We start from the raw sequence: 21,116 nt of genomic DNA on the forward strand, positions 1-21,116 counted from the left end.
GAGCCAAGATCGTGTCACTGCATTCCAGCCTGGGTAATGAAGTAAGACTCTGTCTCAAAATAAATAAATAAATAAATAAAGACAGTACAGTATATCTGCTTGATGTAATGCTGAGCAGCTATTAAAATCACATTTCAGAAAAATATAAAATGTTAAATATTAGGAATACAATTAAATGTTTTCAGAAAATGCTCATTAGCTATTATTTTAATGTTATAAATCTATATTATGCTATAATTGCAATCTTTAGGGGAAAATTATATATTTCTCATGTAAAAAAGAATTTAACATATACACAATAATGGATTAAAAGTGTGAGAATGTGAGGTAATGCTATTGTGGGTGATTTTATATACTCCTTTATCAGTTTATTCAGTTTGAAGTTTTCAGAATTTTATAGTTCATAATGCCAATTAAGCAGTCATAAACAAATCATAAATAGCTTTTTTGTTAGCTATTTTTAAATTGAGGCAAGGTAGTGCAAACTCTTTCCTAAAATAATGTATGTGATTGTGTTTGTGTGTGTTTAAAGTTAGGTATAAATTGTATCTACCTAGCACTGACTTCTGACTCATTAGCAAAGTAGACTAATTTTAATCAATTGCCAAAATATTCATAAATAATCATGCAGTCATGTTCATTTCTCAATGAGGCAAACCACAAATTACTTGAACAGCAATCAGAATAGAAGAAAAATGTTTTCTACTTCAATGAAGGCTTTGTTATAGTCTCCATATAGAAGAGGAACAAAGTAAACACAATGTAAGAACTTTATAAAGTTTTTCTTCTGAACATTTCAGAAATACAGGAATTAGCCTACATGTTAGGCTGGTTTGACTGTAAAATAGAAGGTATTTCTTCCCTAGGCTTATAAAAAAACTCTTGGTTTGGGTCTGTATAAATATTTTAATTCCTATATGTCAACATCACAACCCTACCCAATGCCATACTTTTTAGAAGACACTATTTCTATTATTTATTTGTTGAATAATGGATACAAAAATACGATTAGATAGAATGAGTAAGATGTAGTATTTGATAGCACAACAGGGTACCTACAGTCAAGGACAGATTGTCTTCTTTGGAGAATTACATATACAAAGATGTACTGTACAAGTTTTCCTATCCTTCACTCTCTCTTATAAATATCTATAATTTGTATGTAATCTTCTTTACCCCTTACATTTTTCACAGAGCTTCTTGAATATAAAACACTGAAATTTAAAAATTCAATGAAATGTTTTAATCAGTTGTAAGATTTGGAAAGTGTGTTATTTTGGGGGCCAAAATAGTTCTCTAATATTTGTGATAACCAAGTTGACTCTTAATTAGCAAAAGCTTATAAAGTAAGGTAATTTGCTAGTCTACTTCCCTTCAGTTTCATAAAAAAGTTCTCTTAATTATATCTGACTTATAGATATAATTAACTGACTTATAGAATCATAGATATAAAAACATCCAAAATTTTATCCATCTATAAATGCATACATTTATTTAGAGCATAAATAGGATCATATTATGCATTAGTTTATAACCTGTTTTTCCACCTTAATAATATGCTATGAAAATCAATCTACATCTGTACTGTGGAAACTGTATGTGTTCCAAATTATTTGTTTCAGTCTTGATTAAAATTAAAGTTAAAATAATGACAATTATTTTAATTGCACAGACGCTGAACAAGTTTCAAATTTTAAACTATTGACATAAGATTTTGAGACTCTAAAGCATTAAGCTGTCCAATATAAATATATGTAGATAATGGTAATCGTTTGAGAATGTGCACAAGTCTTAAAGGTTCTAAAAACATAAGATTACTAAGGTCAGTTAAGTATCCTTGCCATATTTATATTTATTCTATATTTTGTAAGTACAAAATTATTCTTAGCTAGTTTGTAAAACTCTCTTAAAGATCCCATTTTAGCCACAGTGACTTTTCATTAGAAAGTCTTTAACCTGTGAGACTAGAGTATTTATGCATATGATTTTGAAGGATGCTTTATTTTTTCATGAATGCTTGCTCTTGGAAATTAAATTCAGATTGACTCATTAGCCTTGTCATATTTAAACTAACTACCTGAATTTACTAATTTTTTAATAATAAACCTGTATAAACCCTTCATATTCTTTGATTAGATTAAAAAGTAACCTTTCCCCTCTTTTTATCAGAAAGTCCATAAAAATATAACATAGATTATACTTTATAACATGAAATCTATGTTATTTAACATAAAACATCTATTTTATCCTGTTTTTAAAAATCTGCACTCTATTTGCTTGGGGAGATGTGCCATAATTTATTCAACCATCAATTTTTGGTGGATATTTAGGTTGTTTTGAGTATTTAAAACTTTTATAGCACCTGGAAAATATTACTTGTACAAAATAGGTTATATGTATTCATTGAATAAAAAATCTTCTCTAGATTGCCTCAGGTCCTCAAAAGTTGGGAGGTTTTTATTTATTAAATTCTATATCCCAAAGCCCTCAGTTCACAGGACACACATCTAACTCATTAAATTGTACTGAGTGTTGAGACTGTTTTTTGGGAAGGTAAGGCTTGAATGTATGGCTATGGATGGAGGTCCTCTTCCTAAGCTGTCTGTGAGTTGTATATATGGCTGGGTTTCATGGCCATGAATTAGAGGTTTAGAATGCCACAAGAACTGGGCCTTCAGTGACATGAGGATAATGAAATCAAAACATGGAAAAAAGCCAGCACTTACCTGAATGAGGAACATAGCTATGTGGTGAAATTCTCCACGTCCCCCTTGCTTAACAGGAACTGTCATAAAGAATTTGCTGCCATCTCTAGAAAACACGGGCTCCTCATTCTAAAATACAGAAGAGCATAGAACAATCTCAAAAAAACGCGTGCAACCTGTGCTGCCTACTGTTAATTCCTTCATGGGTTATACCAAATACTGATTTAAAATTAGTTAGGAAAATGGGCACACTAATTTAAAAAAATGAATGTATGCTATTTTTTAGTTTTTTAAAAGTAAATCTGATAAATTATAATGCATATGTGGTTGAGTTGTGGGAAGGATAAGAAAATTTTGTGCATGGTGGATATGAATGATTTACTATTAGACTAAAGACACTTTCTAAATTGGTTCAAACAAGAACTGTCATATCTTCACATAAGAGTGTGTTTAGTGATATATCCTTCAAAGATAAGGAACATGCAAACATCTGCACCAGTTTACCAAAATAAATCTTTTAATTATAAAATTCTATAACATATTTTTTGAAATCCTTTCTTTCACAACTGTAGGTACTTGAAGGTTCATTTCTGATAATGTATTCATAAATTTACTGAAAATACAAAAGACAACAGGCCACAAAATTGAAAGGATTCTATAGAAAGTTACTTAATTCAAATTTACCATCTTTATTGCTCATCTCTCCACAAACACAGAAACACAAATGCCCACCTACAACTGTGACCCCATTTGATAATTTTTAAACTCTGGTGACACATTAAATCAATAGAATTATTTTTGAAAATTAAATGGCAAAAGTCATATATACATATATACACACATATTTTATATACACACACAGATATATATACATATATATACATAAACATTAAGAAAATATATTTATCTGACAAAACATTGAGTTTTTTCTGCTGGATTCATGAGAGTGATTACATATATGGTATAAAGCAAGGCTTTGATATGCCCTTTTAGATGACTTGGCCCTCTACTGTCTTTCTGATCTCATCTTTTTCATTTTCTTGCTTCTTCACTGGGTTCCTGCATGATCCTGTTCCAGGGCTTTTGTACTTTGTATTCTCTTGGTCTGGCTCTTCCTCTTATCTCTTTCAGGTCTCTGGTCTGAAATCTCCTTATCAATAAGGTGTTCCCTTATTACTCTATATAAAGTGAGACTAGGAAAGTCAGACCATCTAACTCTATCTGACATCCATCATCTCCTTTTATTTTCTTTCTAGTTTTCCATAGCACCTGATATAATTTGGATCTGTGTCCCAACCAAATATCATGTCACATTGAAATCCCCAGTGTTAGAGGTGGGGCCTGGTGGGAGGTGACTGGATCATGGGAATGAATCCTTCATGAATGGTTTAGCAGCATCCCCTGGGTGCTGTCTCATGATAGTTAGTGAGTGAGTTATTACAAGATCTGGCTGTTTAAAAGTGTATAACGCCTCCCCCATCCCTCTCTTTCACCTTCTCAGGCCACGTGAAATGTTGCTCCATGTTTGCCTTCTGCCATGATTGGAAGCTTTTTGAGGTCTCTCTGGAAGCAGAAGCTACTATGCTTCTGTACAGCCTGCAGTACTTAGAGCCAATTAGACTTCTTTTCTTTATGCATTACCTGGTCTCTTACAGCTGTGCAAGAATGTACTAATACAGCAACTATGACCATTCAATGTATGATTTGTGTATATGTGTTTGTTTGTATATGAATGTATGTATGTATGCATGAGATTGGTACAAAAGTAATTGTGGTTTTTGCTATTACTTTTGATGGCAAAATATGTATATGAATGTATGTACATATGTACATATCGTATATGAATATATGTATATATGAGATTGGTGCAGAAGTAATTGAGGTTCTTGCCAGGAAAAGTAATGCCATTAAAAGCCATTCTCCCTTGTACTTCTCTCAAAAGATGAATAGCTTTTTTCTCATATACAGATATATGAGCATTCTCCCATTTACATTGCCTTCTTCCCATTAAAAGTAATGGCAAGAACCTCAATTACTTCTGCACCAGTCTCATATTTACATATGTATGTATGTATGTATGTATGTATGTATGTATACAGTTCTCTGTAAATGTACGCCTCATAGGCAGGAAACTTGTATTTTTCACTATTGCATCTGTAGCACCTGGAACAGTGAATATCATGTAAATTGAGCTCAATAATTATTTACCGAATGAATCAGTCAATTTTAAGTATTTTAATATACTGAACAGTCTGATTTTAGCTTCATTTATAATACATCTTTTGACAGTAAAATAAGGATATTTTCCTTATCTGCCTTATGAACATTCAGGAAAATATAAGTAACATATGTAATAAATTTAAAATTCTAAAGTAATATACCATTCAAGGTTGGAAAAATTGTATAACTGAGCATATAATGGATACTGACAAAATACTTGACTGAGTGAATCACTTCTTTCAAGTATAATAAAGTCAATAATTCTATTTGTTCCATCTCCTGCTCCTGTGGGATATATCTCTCTTGGAGTTTCTTTTGTCTGGAACAACCTTTTCGTCTTCCTTTTTCTGCTAAATCTTATTCATTTTTTTACTTATTCTCATGAAACAAAAGAATTTCAAAGATTTCTCTAGTTAGGAAATCTCTCCTCAGATATTCTAAAAAGTATCTTGGATTCATCTTTATCATGGCTTCCAATGCAGTCTATTACATTGATCTGTTAATTTGTTGGCTTCCTTCACTAGGCAATTAATAATTGAACTAAATTTTAAATTTTATCTTTTTAGATCTATTGCCTAGGACACGGTAGGTCCCAACTCATAACTGGTGAATAGATGAATATATGGATACAATGAACAAAAATACTAGTTATATATATCATTCTATCCACCAGATTTACCCCCACATAGCAACTCCTCCCTTACCATTCTCCCTTTGTACTTTCTCTCAAAAGATGAATAGCTTTTTCCTCATATACGGATATATGAGCATTCTCCCATTTACATTGCCTTCTTCCCAGTTCTAGTACCTTAGAAGTAGTTCAGAACAGGAATAGATGAGGGCTACAATCTCAAACGCCTTGCTGGACTAAAAAATCTGCTCCCCACACTTGACAATGTCTGGTGATAAACATTCAGTTCCATACAGGTGGTGTCAATCTCACTGCTCAGTTTCATGACATTATACAAGTCAGTGTTTTTGACACACAAGATGGTGAACTGGGGATATTGGACTCTATCCCTTGATCAAATCTATCATACAGTGGTCATCCCAACTGCATGTCCCTTGAAAGCTAGGCTAAGCATGCCTACTTCTCTTTGCCTTATCTACTATGCAAAAAGAGTATATGATGATTCTATTAAATGTATAATTATCTTCGAAATTTGCTGCTTCTTATTACTGCTACCATGCTCATCCATTAAATTTCATATAACTCTAAGTATTTCATAAAATTCTCTTAGAGCTTCTGAAGAAAAAAATCAACTGTGAAAAATGACCAACGGCATTTACTAACTGAATAATAACTGGATGCTTTGTTTTTTAAAAAAAGTTTCTATTAAACATTCATAAATTTGGGATTTAAAAATTAGATAGCATAATCTCTAAAGAACATGCATTATGTTAACATATGTTAAACTATTATGAATGTCACTGGCAATAAAAGTAACAGCAAAAGATGTTTAATAATGGAGGGAAATTCAGAATGCATCAGTATTATGTGTTATATATTTTTCATTGTTCTTATTTTCTGTATCTAACTGAAATTTGCGAGTCTACTATTGGCTGTAAAATCAGGGTTTTTTCTATTTTATTTTGTATATTGACTAAGGTAAAAGTATTTATATTAATAGATAATCATGTATAAAGACACATATACTCATAATATATATACAAGCATGAATTTGTGTCTATCCATCTACCTACCCTTCAGACAAACTATTATTTATAATCCTTTTTACTTTTGTCCTTAATCATTCAGTTACTATCTATTGAGCTCTTCTTACATATCGAATTCTATACTAGGCATTTGATTGACAATTAGGAGCAAAAAATAAACATCCTCACGCCCTTGTATCTTAGTTAAAAAAAATCATAGCAATAATTGTGTAAGTGTTACACAAAGATGACACTTGACTTTAATATAACTTTTATCGGGAGATGTGATTTGGTTAGGCTAGTTAGACGAAGTGACTTCTTATGTAGGCGATTTAAGCCAAGGTTTGAAAAATAAATAGGCTTCAAATAAGGAAGTTTGAGGGAATTTTGTTCAGAAGGAAGGCCACTCATGAAGTCCCTGTGCATATGAGGGTCCATGTAGCTAGACTGGAGAAAACAGGCAAAATGATTCTATGACACAGAGCTGAAAAAGTTTTCACTTTCATCACTTGTGGACCTTTTAAGGGTGTTGGTTTTTATCTGAAGGACAGAAAGAAGAGAGAAAAGTTCTGTGAGTTGTGGAAGTGCAAGTATGAGGGGAATGTTAGTAGCAACAATTAAATACATATTTTAAAAAGGTCACTCAGTCAGCCTGCAGTGTGAACAGATTGGCAGGTGCCTGAGGGTTTGAGACGTGCTGGATCTGTAGTTTGAACCTGGACAGTGTTTGTGAATTAGAGGAAAGTAAATTGACTTGAGAGATGTTTGAAAGTAAAATCTGTACGTATTAATTATATATAGATAAAAATGAGAAAAGATTCAAGGATGACTATTAGATAAATAGTTTTAAGATCCGCATGGATAATTATGTCATTGACTCCTATGATAAAAATAAGTAAGACTGACTAGAAAAGGAATGAGTTCAGTTCAGACCTGGGGAGTGTGAAGCTACTTTTACAGATTTAGGAGGAGATGGCAAGCATAAATTTGGATATTTCAGAACTCACTGAAGTGTCTGGATAAATGTGAAGGTCTCAAAATATGGGTGGGTGGTCATTAACACCACAGACAGAATATAAAATAAAAGAGGGCTTTAAAGAACAAAAAGAAAACGAAACCAAACCATACCACACATATTATTTCCCTTTGTAAAAACTCAGTAATGGAGCTAAGAGTAAAATGAATTCAGCTATATTTAAATAAGCTCTTTGTGTTTCCTTCTGAATTTCCAGGATGAGACCATATAACAGTGATTAGGTTTTTAGTCTGTCATGTTCATCTTGATTCCAGCCTCATTTATGTCACAAACTAGAATTGTGAGCTAGAATACAACTAAGAAGAGAAGTATTTATTTGAATAATCTCCATGATCAATTTATGTAAAGGTCGGGTCAATTTTTCAGACAATTTGAACAATGCTAATGATTTCCAGTTTGGCTAGGTCCTGAGTTTTTCTCCTTCATCTACACAAAAGTGTATTTACCCAAAATAATTTAAAAAGTGATCCTGGCAGTTATTCTACAATTTATGTCTCATAAAAAAATGGAAGTAACCTTTTCACAAATGATGCCATATAAAGCCCAAGTGATAAGTGATCCTTTTAATGAAAAAGGATCACTCTGTCAAACCTAGCAAAGCCTTAAACTCATACTTTTCACAAAAAGTTATCACATAAGAAATGGGTAAACAGGATGGTCACAATGGCCAAGATGTGACAGACCACCTATACTGTACCTGCTTAGAGAGCCACGTATCTGATGTCATCTCATATTTCTGAAACAAAACAAGTAACTCCATGAAGCATCTAAAGACCAAAATGAGCATATATAAATTCAACTTTTTAAAAACACAGTTATCATCAGGTGTTTTTTTTTTTTTTTTACCTCTCTTCAACTGGTGAAATACCATGAGAGATTTCATTGTCATTATTGATTTAATCTGAATGAGTAAGTAGAGAACAGGGACTAAATGATAATTTAATTATAAAGTCTTTTCTTTGGTGAACTCTTTCAGAATTCCCAGCAGTACCTCACCAGGGATAGAAGATCATTTTCCAGCTCTGTTTGATTACCTCATTCAAACTGTTTTGAACCACCAGACACTGTCTCTTTTCACCTCTAGGCATCATTGGGAGACAAAATTATTAAGTCCTTCAAAGCAACTGGGCAAACAGCCAGGCATAAAATTAAAAAGTAGACATTCTTTCAATATTCAATTCACTCATAATCATGGCCTTCTTTTTTTCTTATCAGTAGTAACTCAGTCTTTGAGGAAAATATGAAACATTTGAAATGACAAAATTATGTGGCCCTTCAAAACAGAGCCAAAGACTTTTGGCTCTTACAAAAAGCAAAATTAGACTAATTAAGCCTCAAGTTAAATATGTGTAGAAAAAACAAGCTTTAGAAATACCGTTTACATGTAATGACATGAAATATCTTGTAGTTTCCTGAAAGAAATGATTCTATAATAAAACTATTTGAATTAAGAAAGATAAGTAACAATATATTACGGATTTTCCTATATGCAGAGGTACCCATCTCAAATTGTTAATAATACATTATTTATAGGTTTTAAAATACTAATTTCTTTTTCTAAATTCATATTATGATTACATTATAATTGATCACTTTCTATTTTCAGGGCATTTTTTTCAATAGATCTTCATTACATGAAGATGTCAAAAAAATCTAACTGAATAATTTCTTTATTCTCCATTTACACCCTAGCAATAACCATTATTGATATCTATAAAGCACAGAAATAAAATAGACACCAATGCCACTGCTTGTTAGTACCATCAAGTTTTGGTAGAACCCATGAGAGCCCAAAACTTCATGTGTTATTGTTTGTCTCATTATTTCAATTAACATAATGCAAAGTTTTTTAAACTCCATACGTAGAATAAAATATAGTACAATATCAATAAGGTGTCAAATCAATAGTATGATAGGATTACTGTATCTGTTTTCTATTGAAGCATTTTAATTTATCTTTGCAGTTATCTGTATGCAATGAAAATATTTACAACATCTTTATCTAGAAGGGCTTTCTCTAACTACAATATATGTAGGCTGATTTTTAAATTTTTACTTTAATTTTTTATGTAAAAATCAAGATGGTGTCTCATTATGTTGCCCAGGTAGGTCTCGAACTCTTAGCCTCAAGCCATTCTCCCCACTTGGCCTCACAAAGTATTGGAATAACAGGTGTGAGCTATCCACGCCTGGCCTGTGTCTTCTTTTTTTTTTTTTTTTTTTTTAAGACAAAGTCTTTCTTTGTTGCCCAGGCTGGAGTGTAGTGGCCCTATCTTGGCTCACTGCACCCTCTGCTTCCCAAATTCAAACAATTCTCCCGCCTCAGCCTCCTGAGTAGCTGGTATTACAGGTGTGCACCACCATGCCCGGCGAATTTTTGTAGTTTTAATAGAGACAGGGTTTCACCATGTTGGCCAGGCTGGTCTCAAACTCCTGGCCTCAGGTGATCTGCCCACGTTGGCCTCCCAAAGTGTGGGGATTACAGGCATGAGTCACCACAGCTGGCCTGTAGGCCAGTTTTTAAATGACTTACTAATCAGCCAAATAAGAAACCAGCCAGAACACTTTAACAAATACGTGGAGAAATCCCAGTCAATCTATAATCTAGTCAAAAGAAAGAGACTAATTTTCTAATAATACAAGCCTAATGAGAAGAGCATCAAATGGTTGATTTAACTATATCATTTCCACGACTATGCTGATCATTCTACTCCAAGAGAAGTCGGCCTCTGGAGGTCTCTCCTTCATAGACCATTTAAATAATATGTTTTAAAGTTTTCACCTATAGTGAATTGCACAGATTTGAAGTATATCATGTGATGAATTTGACAAATTGATCCCATCAAGTTATAGGATCTTTATTTCTCCCCAAAACATTATCTCATGCTCCTCCCCAGGGGTTCTCAAAAGGCAATCACTTCTGATCTTTTTCCCCAGAGACAGCATATGCCTGTGTTAGAAATTCAGATAATCGAAATCATGCATCAAATACATATTATGTACTCTGTAGTGTGAGGTTTCTTTCACACCACATGTTTCTGAGATTCACTCATGTTGTTGAGTATATCAGTATTTTGTCTCTACTGCCAAGTAGAATTCCATTGTGTAGCTATGCCTTACGTTAAAGTCTATTCCCTGTTAGTGGACAATTAAATAGTCTCCACTTTTTAGCTATTGTAAATAAAGCTTCTCTACAGGCTATTTTTCACAAATCCTTTGGTGGACACAAGTTTTCATTTCGTGCACAAATACTTTATAATGGAATTATAATGTATGGGTTTTTTTTTGTTTGTTTGTTTTTTGTATTTTTTTTTGTGACAGAGTTTCAATGTTGTCGCCCAGACTGGAGTGCAGTGGCATGATCTCGGCTCATAGCAACCTCCACCTCCCAGGTTCAAGCAATTCTGCTGCCTCAGCCTACCAAGTAGCTGGGATTACAGGCACGCACCAATATGCTGGGTTAATTTTATATTTTTAGTAGGGACAGGGTTTCTCTATGTTAGGCTGGTCTCGAACTCCCAACCTCAGGTGATCTGCATGCCTTGGCCTCCCAAAGTGCTGGGATTACAGGCATGAGCCACCATACCTGGCCTATAATGTATGTTTTTATATGTGTGTGTGTCTGTGTATATATATGTGTGTCTAATTCATATATACACAAAAAATTGTATTTACATATATGTTTAACTTCATTGGGAACTAAAATATTATTTTAATGTAATAGTATCATTTTACATCCCCACCTGCAAAGAATGAGAATTGTTGTTCTTCACGTCCTCTTTAACAGTTAATGTGGTCAGTTTTTTGAGATTTTAGTGTAGTCATTCTAATGATGTGTAGTATTATATTGTTACAATTTTAATCTATATTTTGCTAATGTCTAATGAAGTTGTGTACTTTTATTTCTTATTTTTTAATTTTGTACATAGTAATGGGATCTCATTTTGTTGTCCAGGCTGGTCTTGAACTCTTGCCCTCAAAAGATTCTCTCCGTCAGCTTCCCAAATTACTAAAATTACAAGGATAAGCCACTATGCCTTGCCAAATGTTGAGTACTTTTTCATGTGTTCATTCTCTTCCTTATAAGTAACTGTTCACATGTTTTGATGTTTTTATGAGGCTGTATTTTTGTTATTGAGTTATAGAATTTCTTTATATGTGTTTTTGTCTGATACACATTTTGCAAAATATTTTCTCCCAGACTGTAGTTTGCAGATCCATTTCCTTAATGGTGTCTTTCATGAGAAGTTTCTAATTTTATTGATGTCCAATTTATTATTTCATAATTAATGATTTTTTGGCTTATTCAGTAGAGTAAGGTTTTATTTAATATTTTCCCCTAGAACATTGACAGTATTAGCTCTTAAATTTAGGGCTATGATTTATCTCAAATTGATTTTAGAATATTATATGAGATGTCAAATATCATTTTTGTTTTAATCCAATAGGGATGTCAATTATTTCAGCACGATTTTTCTCCATCGAACTGCCTTAGCACCTGCGTAGAAAATCAATCAATCATATAAATGTGGGTCTATTCTCTGGAAACCATTCAATTTAGTTGACATATTTGTGGTCCTTATGCCTCCACTAGCATCTCCAGGTTTTTGCAGCTTTTCATTTATTCTTGAAATCAGGTAGGGCTAACTCTTTCAATTTTATTCTTTTACAGGATTGCTTTGACTTGTTCAGGTATTTTTTTGTTTCCATACTAATTTTAAAAACAGCTTGTCTGTTCTGATAAAAAAATCAGAAGGGACTTTAATTGGTTTTATATTAAAATTATGGTTAAATTTGGGTAGAATTAATATCTTAATAATATTAATCTCTTCTATTTAAGAACATGGAATAGCTTCCATTTATGTAGGTCTTTCAAAAGCCTTTTAGCAACATTGCAGTATTCAGTATTGGGGTATTTCACAATATTTGCTAAGTTTATAATTGTGTATTTAAAGTTTTAAGGGTTTTAATGGTATTTTAACTGATTTTTTTACTTAATGTCACTAACGTATAGAATTTATGTTTTGTTGTTTTTTCATTCTTTATTTTGAAACAAGTACAAACTTATAGAAAAGTTAGAATACTGGTTTGAGAAACCCTCTGGACTTACCTGCCACTTGTTTATATTTTACCCCATTTGCTTCCTTACACATTGTGATTTTGTATTCTAGGGTTTTTTGTAGGCTTTTTTTTTTTTAATGTACACAATTTTGTTATCTATAAATACAGATTTACTTCTTCCTTTCCTAACACTATCCTGATTCCTTGCTAAGTGGGGCCTCTGGAAAAGTTTGCATCACAGTATTGAGAATGGATACACTTACTTCACTGCTAATCTTAACATGAATAAGGTTAGTGTTTGCACATTCAGTAAGGGGGTACTTTATGAGTATCTTTTAACGGATTGGGGATGTCTCTTCTTATTCATTTATGTTGAAAGTTATCATGAACTGGTTTTGAATATTATCAATTGCTTTTTCTTCATCTACCAAGATATTTAATTCTTTTTTCTTAATATAATAAATTATATTGATTGGTTTTCAATATTAAACCAACCTTAAATTCCTGGGATTAACTTCATTTGATCATAATGCACTATCCTCTATTTATATTGCTGGAATTGAGTATTGATATGTTTAAGGATTTTCTCATATTTGTGTTGATATGATTTGACTCTGTCCCACCCAAATCACATCTTAAATTGTAACTTTCACAATTCTCATGTGTTGTGGGAGAAACCTGGTGGGAGGTGATTGAATTATGGGGACGAGTCTTTCCTTTGCTGTTCACGTGATAGTGAATGAGTCTCACGAGATCTGATGATTTTGCAGTGAGCGTTTCCCTGCACAAGCTCTGTCTTTGCCTCCTGCCATCCACGTAAGATGTGGCTTGTTCCTCTTTGCCTTCTGCCATGACTGTGAGGCCTCCCCAGACATGCAGAACTGTAAGTCCAATAAACCTTATTATTATTATTTTTTTTTGAAATTGTGCAGTCTCGGGATGTCTTTATTAGCAGCATGAAAACAGACTACTACATGTGTTAATGAGAGACATCAGTCTAAAATGTCGTCTCTTGTATTTTTCTTGTCTAGTTGTGGTATCAGTATTATTCTACTCTTATAATATTAGTTGAAATGTTATCTTTCCTCTTTACTTTCTAAGCAGTATAGGGATGCTATCATATACTCCTTAGTAAGAATGTTATAGTGTCTGAATATTTGCTCCCCACTCCCGAATCATGTTAAAATGTAATTGTGATTGTGTGATTGTAACAGTATTAAGAGGTAGAATCCTAAGGGGTATTTAGGCCATGAGGGTTCTGCCATCATTAATGGATTAATGCCTTTATTATGGGAGTAGGTTTGTTATCACAGGAGTGGGCTCCTTATAAAAGGACAAGTTCAGCCTCCTTTTGTTTCTCTCTCTCTCACCCTCTCTTTGCCCTTCTGTCATGGGATGATGCAGCAAGAAGTCCCTCACCAGATGCCAACCTCTCGATCTTGAATTTCCCAGCCTCCAAAACTGCAAGTCAATACATTTCTGTTCATTATAAACTACCCAGCCTGTGGTAGGTTGTGATGGCAGCACAAAACAAACGAAGACAAGGAATCATAGGATTTATTCCTTAATAATTGATAGAATCCATCAATGAATCCACCCGCTTCTAGAGTTTTCTTTGTGGCAAGGTTTCTAATTATGAATTAAATTTATTTAATTTACTAAATAAATTTATCTTTAATTCATTCTTTATTTTTTATCTTAATTGATGTAAAATTATTCAAGTATTCTTCGTTTTCATACATTCACTTTGGTGATGTATTTTCCTTTATTTTTAGTTGACATGTAATTATTGTATATGTTTATAAATACAGAGTGCTATTTTGATACATGTAAAATATGTGTAATGACAAAGTCAGGATAACTAATATATCCATTACCTCAAACATTTATCATTTTTTATGTGTTCTAAATATTCAACGTTCTCTTTTCTAGCTATTTGAAAATATATACTAAATCATTATTAACCACATTCAACCTTCAGTGCTTCAGAACACTAGAACTTAATCCTCTTATATGGTTATAATGTTGTATCTGTTAACTAACTACTCTCTATCCTTTCCGCCCAAGCTTTTCAGACTCTAATAAACACAATTCTACCCTCTACTTCTATAAGCTCAATTTCTTTTAGCTCCCAGATAGACGTAAGAACATGTAATATTTATCTTTGTGTTGACTCGCTTATCTCAGTTAATGTCCTCCAGACTTATCCATGTTGCCATGAATGACAGAATTTCATGCTTTTTTATGGCTGAATAGTATTCCATTGTATATGTACAACGGAATGTTTTATGTACGTATACTATATATATACACACACACACACTTTTTAAAAAAGCATACATATATAATTTTTAAAAACGATATTCATTTATTGATGAACATTTAGGTTGATTCTACATCCTATTATGAGCACAGCTGCAGTAAACATCAGATGTAGGTATGTATTTGATATACTAATTTCCTTTGTTTCTGATAAATGCCCAGTAGTAGAATTGCTACTAACATATGTTAATTATATTTTTAGTTTTTTGAGAAACCTCCATACTGTTTTCCATAATAGCTGTACCAATTTACATTTCTTTTTGTTGTCTGTGCTTTTGAAGTCTTAGCCATAAAATCTTTGCCTAGACCAATGTCCATAAGCATTTTCTCTGTTTTCTTCTCGTAGTTTTATAGTTTTGGAAATTATGGTTTAGTTTTTATTTTGAGTTGAATTTTGTATATGGTGAGAGATACAAATCTAGTTTCATTCTTCCGCACATTGACATCCAGTTTCCCAGCAATATTTACTAAAGAGGCTGTCCTTTCCCTGATACGTGTTCTGATGCATTTGTTGGAAATCAGTTCACTATAAACATACGTATTTATTTCTGAATTGTCTATTCAATGTTTTCATTTCAAATATCGTATTTTTCAGTTCCTGAAATTTTATTTTCATTTTAAAGTTTGTATTTCTCTACTAAAATTTCTCATCTGTTTATTTATTGGAGCTATTCTCTTTTGTAAGTTGCAAAACCAATTTATAATAGACATAAGAATATTAGTTGCCTCTGGGAACTGATATTAATTGGAAAAGAGGACAAAGAAGCTTTCTGGGATAATAGGGGTGTTTTACATCATGATATGATGTGAATTATGGGATATATCCATTTGCCAAAACTCATTTAACTGCACACGTGAGATTTCTTCTCTTCATAGTACTTTACTTATACCTTAATTTTTAATTTTTTATTAATACATAATAATCATACATATTTTGGAGTACATGTGATATTTTGATACGTGTATACAAGATGCAATAATCAAATCAGTGTATTTAAGATATCCATCACTTCAAACATTTATCATTTCTAATAACTTTTAAAACATTATGTGTCTGCTAATTCCAATATTACTATCCTTTGTAGGTCAGCTTTTACTGGATATTTTTGAGGAAGGGGAGTAGGTTATATTTTTCACTTTTCTACATATATAGTATTGATCATATGATTGACATTATAAATGCTACATTGTTGATAGTCTTTATTAATTGTAATTTTCCCTTTAAAAATGTAAACTTTGTCCTAGTAGACAGTTAATTTACAGACAGATGAACTTGATACCTTACAGTATAATTGAAAGGTGATTAGAAGGTGTCTAGAATAGCCCTACTTCTAATGCTCTTTCTTTCTGGGTTCTCAGTTGAATACCCGGGGTTTTCAGGGAGATCTCTTCACTATTGTTGTTCAGAACTCTAACGTCCCTAAGTACTTTGCAACTTGCAGATTCTTCATTTGCTTCAAAAATTTTTAGTGGTTGTTTTCCTTAAGACAACATGGAAGCATATATGTATGCACAGCTAAGCATTGAGCCTAATACTTAAGGGGTACTCTTCATAGATTGCTGGAGTCCTTTTCTATATAGCTCCAACTTCTCTGGTCCCTGTCCTGTAAATGCTAGTCACCAAAAAAGCCTCAAACTCTGATTCTCCCTATCTACTTAGATCATAAAGATCTTTTTGCTCTGCTTGGGCTCCATCTCCTTGCCGTTTGGTCTCAAAAGTGTTGTGAATAGAAAGTCATAGCAAGGTTGATTTTGTGCATTTACTTGATTTCAGCATTTATGGTCATGATCCTCCTAATGTCCCATATCTGAAAACAGCTGTTTTGCATATTTTGTACAATTTTACAGTTGTTTACAACAGAAAAGCTAGTCAAGTAACCTTTACTACATCTTTTCCAGAACAGAAGTTTGAAAATTCAGTTAATCTAAAAATCCTTTACCCAAATACCATACACATAACCATTTAAACTTATTGCAATATTTTCTCTACCAGGAATCTTAAAAATGACACACTGAATTTACTACAGAGTTTATAAAAACTGATATTAGGAATGGAAATGTAACATGATTTCAAAACAGAGTGGTTCATGAACCAATATTTTTACTTGTTTTACTTAATTTTGGGACAGAAACACTGTTATTTTATTAGATCTATCCGAACTGCAGAAAAAATTAAAAGGAATATGTTTAAAGAAGATAGGAAAGAAACTTCTTATATTCTCAAGATAATCAAAGACAAAATATGGAGAAAAATTCCATATCTGAGAAAGAAGCTAACGTGGCTTGGATTATACTTCATGCTGTATAAAAATTAATTTGGTTTTTAAAAGCTCAGTTTGTTCTCTTCTGCTTATCATCAATATTGTTCACTTCAAAGTTTGGAAGCTTTATAAATTAAAGTATATATTCTCAATAGAATAATTCTTTTCCTACTAGTTTTAAAAGTTAAACACTGAAATTTTTGTACAAAGCATTTTCTGATTCCCCTTTGTAAAGTCGCATAAGCTACTTCATTTTAGGCATAAAAGAAAAGTAAATTATACTCACTTTATTACAAGCACCAGTAGTGGTCTCACAGACCGTGAGGATGGAGATATTCTGAGGTCGGTTTAACCATCTTACCACAGTCTTGGTATTGCTTACCCATTTAACCATAGTGATATAGTATTCTCTAGTTTGGAAACAAAATTAAAACTTATGTTTAGAGCCAGGGCATTGATATAGTACCAACAATATACATTTGCCATTTTATACATAAGAATAACTGAACTACTCTAAGGATGTTGCTTAATATTAATTTAAGTATAGATGGATAGATAAATAGAAATCTACTCTTTTCAAAATTTACATAAATACAAATATATGCATATGTATGTATTCACATGGATGTATACATATGTATACAAATATACAGATAATTTGAGAAAAAATTTGAGAGTGAATTATTTTCCAGAAAAGTATTTCTTGGAAAAATCAAAACAATCACATGCTAGACATTTACAAAAATTTTCTATTGATTAGTACGCCTTTATGTGCAAAATAAGTATACATTTATAAAGTTATGTTATTTCTTTCTTTAAAATCACAATCAGTGAATCATCAAGAATAATCTTTTCCAGTTAAATGCCAAAGATTATTCCTGGCTTAATAATTATCTTTTACATAACCTCTGTGTTATTTCACTTTATACATGGGGACTTTGGCTACCAAGGTTTGAATGGCTTGTTTTGGTCTTTGCCAGTTGTAGACCAAGGATCAGTCCCAATTTTTATACATAATATTTTTTTCCATATTGTTAATTATCTTATTTATTTGAAACATTTTTAAACAAGGAATGAATCAAATTAAAGAACATGAGAGTCTATTAAATTCTTGGTATAATAAGGATATAATTCATGGGGCCAATTATGTTCTCATGGTAATTGGTAATTGGAAACAGTTTATATTTCCTTTGTAATACATACATTTGGACGTGTATATAATATGTCACAAAGCTTCCAACTCACACGCAACAAAATGCAATCATCAATACTCATCCATTTATGATAAAAATTACAAAAAACTTTTCTAAAACCTTGCCCAGTTTCAGAACAGATCAGTTACTTTAGAAATAGCCATCCAGTCTATAGCCATACCACCGTGAACATGCCGGGTATCATCTGATCTCGGAAGAAATAGCCACCCATGTGTCACGGAAAGTGTCATCAATGCACTGTATTAAAACTAATTAATCTAGATTTGGCTAGGCACGGTGGCTTATGCCTGTAATCCCAGCACTTTGGGAGGCTGAGGCGGGAGGATCATGAGGTCAGCAGGTCGAGACCATGCTGACTAACATGGTAAAACCCCGTCTCTATTAAAAATACAAAAAATTAGCCGGGTGTTGTGGCACACCCCTGTAATCCCAGCTACTCGGGAGGCTGAAGCAGGAGAATCACTTGAACCCAGGAGGCGGAGGTTGCAGTGAGCCGAGATCGTGCCACTGCCCTACAGCCTGAGCAACAGAACAAGACTCTGTCTCAAAAACAAACAAACAAACAAACAAAAAACCAAAAAACCACCCACAGTTAATTAGCCTAGTTTTATATGACTTAAAAAAATATCAGCTACAGAAAAATAATGTCTTGATACAAATTGCCTGTCTTTAGAGGTATCTGGGATAGATATCCAACTACATGAATGCTACATATCTAACATCACCGAGTAGCTACTGCTTCCTCTAGAAAACTTGTTAGCCTATCAAAGTGAAGATGTCAGTAAAAGGGCAAGCATAACTTGACATACAGGGAAGGCTGCCATATTTTTTTCAACAATCTCTTCAAGACATCTGGCAGCTTTCACAACTAGCTGAGCTCTGCTTGAAAACTGCCTTTAAACTCAGTAAAATCAAAACATGAAGTGCCCTAAGAAGAGTTAATAAGGCAACATTGAATCAAATATGCAGCTGGCTTAGGTATAATCTTTGTCCATATCAATAGGCCTTGTGATCCTGCAAAGAATAGTGTCCTGTTCACTTTCACTGTGTTTCGTTTAAGCCGATTATTTTGCATACACCATTATATTTAGCAATGTGAATATTAAAAAGTAGAAAATGAAGCATTAACCTTTAATAGATTTTTCTAGAGAATTTAGCTTATAGAAAAATGAGAGTAAGTACTATAAATAATCAGAAAATAAGTGCTGAAATGCTGAACAATTGATATAAATGTTGTAGAAATTTGAAGTAAAAAATTAATTTGAATATTGTAAACAACTAACCAAAGACTGCAAAATCAAGAAGGTCATATTTTCTGGTAAAAATTTAGATTGAACTGATATACAGTTGATTTTCTAATCTAATCAGAAATTTGTCTCAATTACCTGCCATAATATTATATTTTGTGCAATATGAGGTAACAAACTAACAGGAATAATTTTAAAAATAAATACCAACAACAACAGAACAATTTATTCATCTTGAGAGCTTTCCTTTTCAAAGTTGGTCTCAAATGAAATGTTACAAGAACATCTTTGCAACACCTCACAGGCATGACAGAATATATTGATTAGCTAAGATGCCAAATTTTGACTTAAAAAAACAAAACTTAATCTTTGGAAAAGAATGAAAAAGTCAACCAGTACAAATGTGGAGAATAACTGATTTTTAAGGGAACACTAACTTAGTTGTAAATTGTTAAGTTGAAAATCATTAATTTACAGCAATACACTTATATTTCTTTTTGATTAAATATTGTGATTATTGTGTTTGTTTTTACATAATGTGCCTTATGGTCATAAGCAAAGCATAATCTGATGTGAGATACCTCATTATAAACCTTGCTTATACCCAAGAATGACCTTGCACATGGTAAACACAATCTGAAGAATGAAGGCTTTCCACAAATTTTCATTTGTAAAGTCAAACAAACGGCCATTTCAAACCACTGAAATTTCTATGTTAAGGTGTTGGAGATAGCCAAAATGGAAGCTCAAGTGGAGCTTGACACATAGGCAGGGAGGAAAGATGTATCTATTCACTAAATCACTTCCTATATCCTTTCTTTCCTTGCCCCAGGAGCCTAGGTGTACATCTCCCTGTGATTCATATTGACTGATCATGCTTACTCATAAGTATTCAGGCTGTCTCTGAATGAGGGAGTAGGGAAGCACCCTTACCTGGAAATGCCACACTCCTTGGCCTGCCTGCTGCAGATGTAGCTGTCCTCCTGGAACTCCATCTCATGAACACATTAGATCTGGTGTTCCACGACCAGTGGCCAGCAGAAGTGTCCCTTTCTTATAACTGGGTTTCCTGCTTGTTCCTAGTCTCCATGGCTCTGGATTACCCAGGAAGTCCTCGAGGATCTGGTCCTCTTGAGCCACAGAGACAGAGACAAGCTAGTTAGAGGGATTGCACTCAAGTCAACAGAGACTTTCTATCAGCTGGGTGGTCTGGCACAGAAGATCTAATTGTCCACAAGGTTATGTGGAATGGAGGCCCCAGCATCACCTGCAGACAGGTATGTTAGCAGTTACTCCGTGTTTTCACGGCCTTCCTGTCCAATCATTGCTCTGTGTTTACACCAAAATATTCGTGCAATGTAGTTACTTTGAGCTCATTCTCTTCTCGATAATCT

The 21,116-nt window shown here is 33.0% G+C and overlaps 1 protein-coding gene across 3 annotated transcripts in view; it reads right to left on the reverse strand.

Annotated features, from left to right (window-relative positions):
- The window catches only part of DPP10 (dipeptidyl peptidase like 10), a 701,607-nt gene that overhangs the window by 68,819 nt on the left and 611,672 nt on the right, over window positions 1–21,116 (reverse strand). For all 3 annotated transcript variants that reach the window (XM_077956499.1, XM_015109936.3, NM_001265998.1), the window contains 3 exon segments: window positions 17,548–17,671; window positions 8,315–8,353; window positions 2,727–2,834 (listed from right to left, as the gene is read on the reverse strand). In XM_077956499.1, coding sequence (XP_077812625.1) covers window positions 2,727–2,834; window positions 8,315–8,353; window positions 17,548–17,671 — 271 coding nt within the window.

The sequence above is a fragment of the Macaca mulatta genome, chromosome 12, assembly GCF_049350105.2.
Source record: "Macaca mulatta isolate MMU2019108-1 chromosome 12, T2T-MMU8v2.0, whole genome shotgun sequence".
NCBI classification, from domain to species: domain Eukaryota; kingdom Metazoa; phylum Chordata; class Mammalia; order Primates; family Cercopithecidae; genus Macaca; species Macaca mulatta.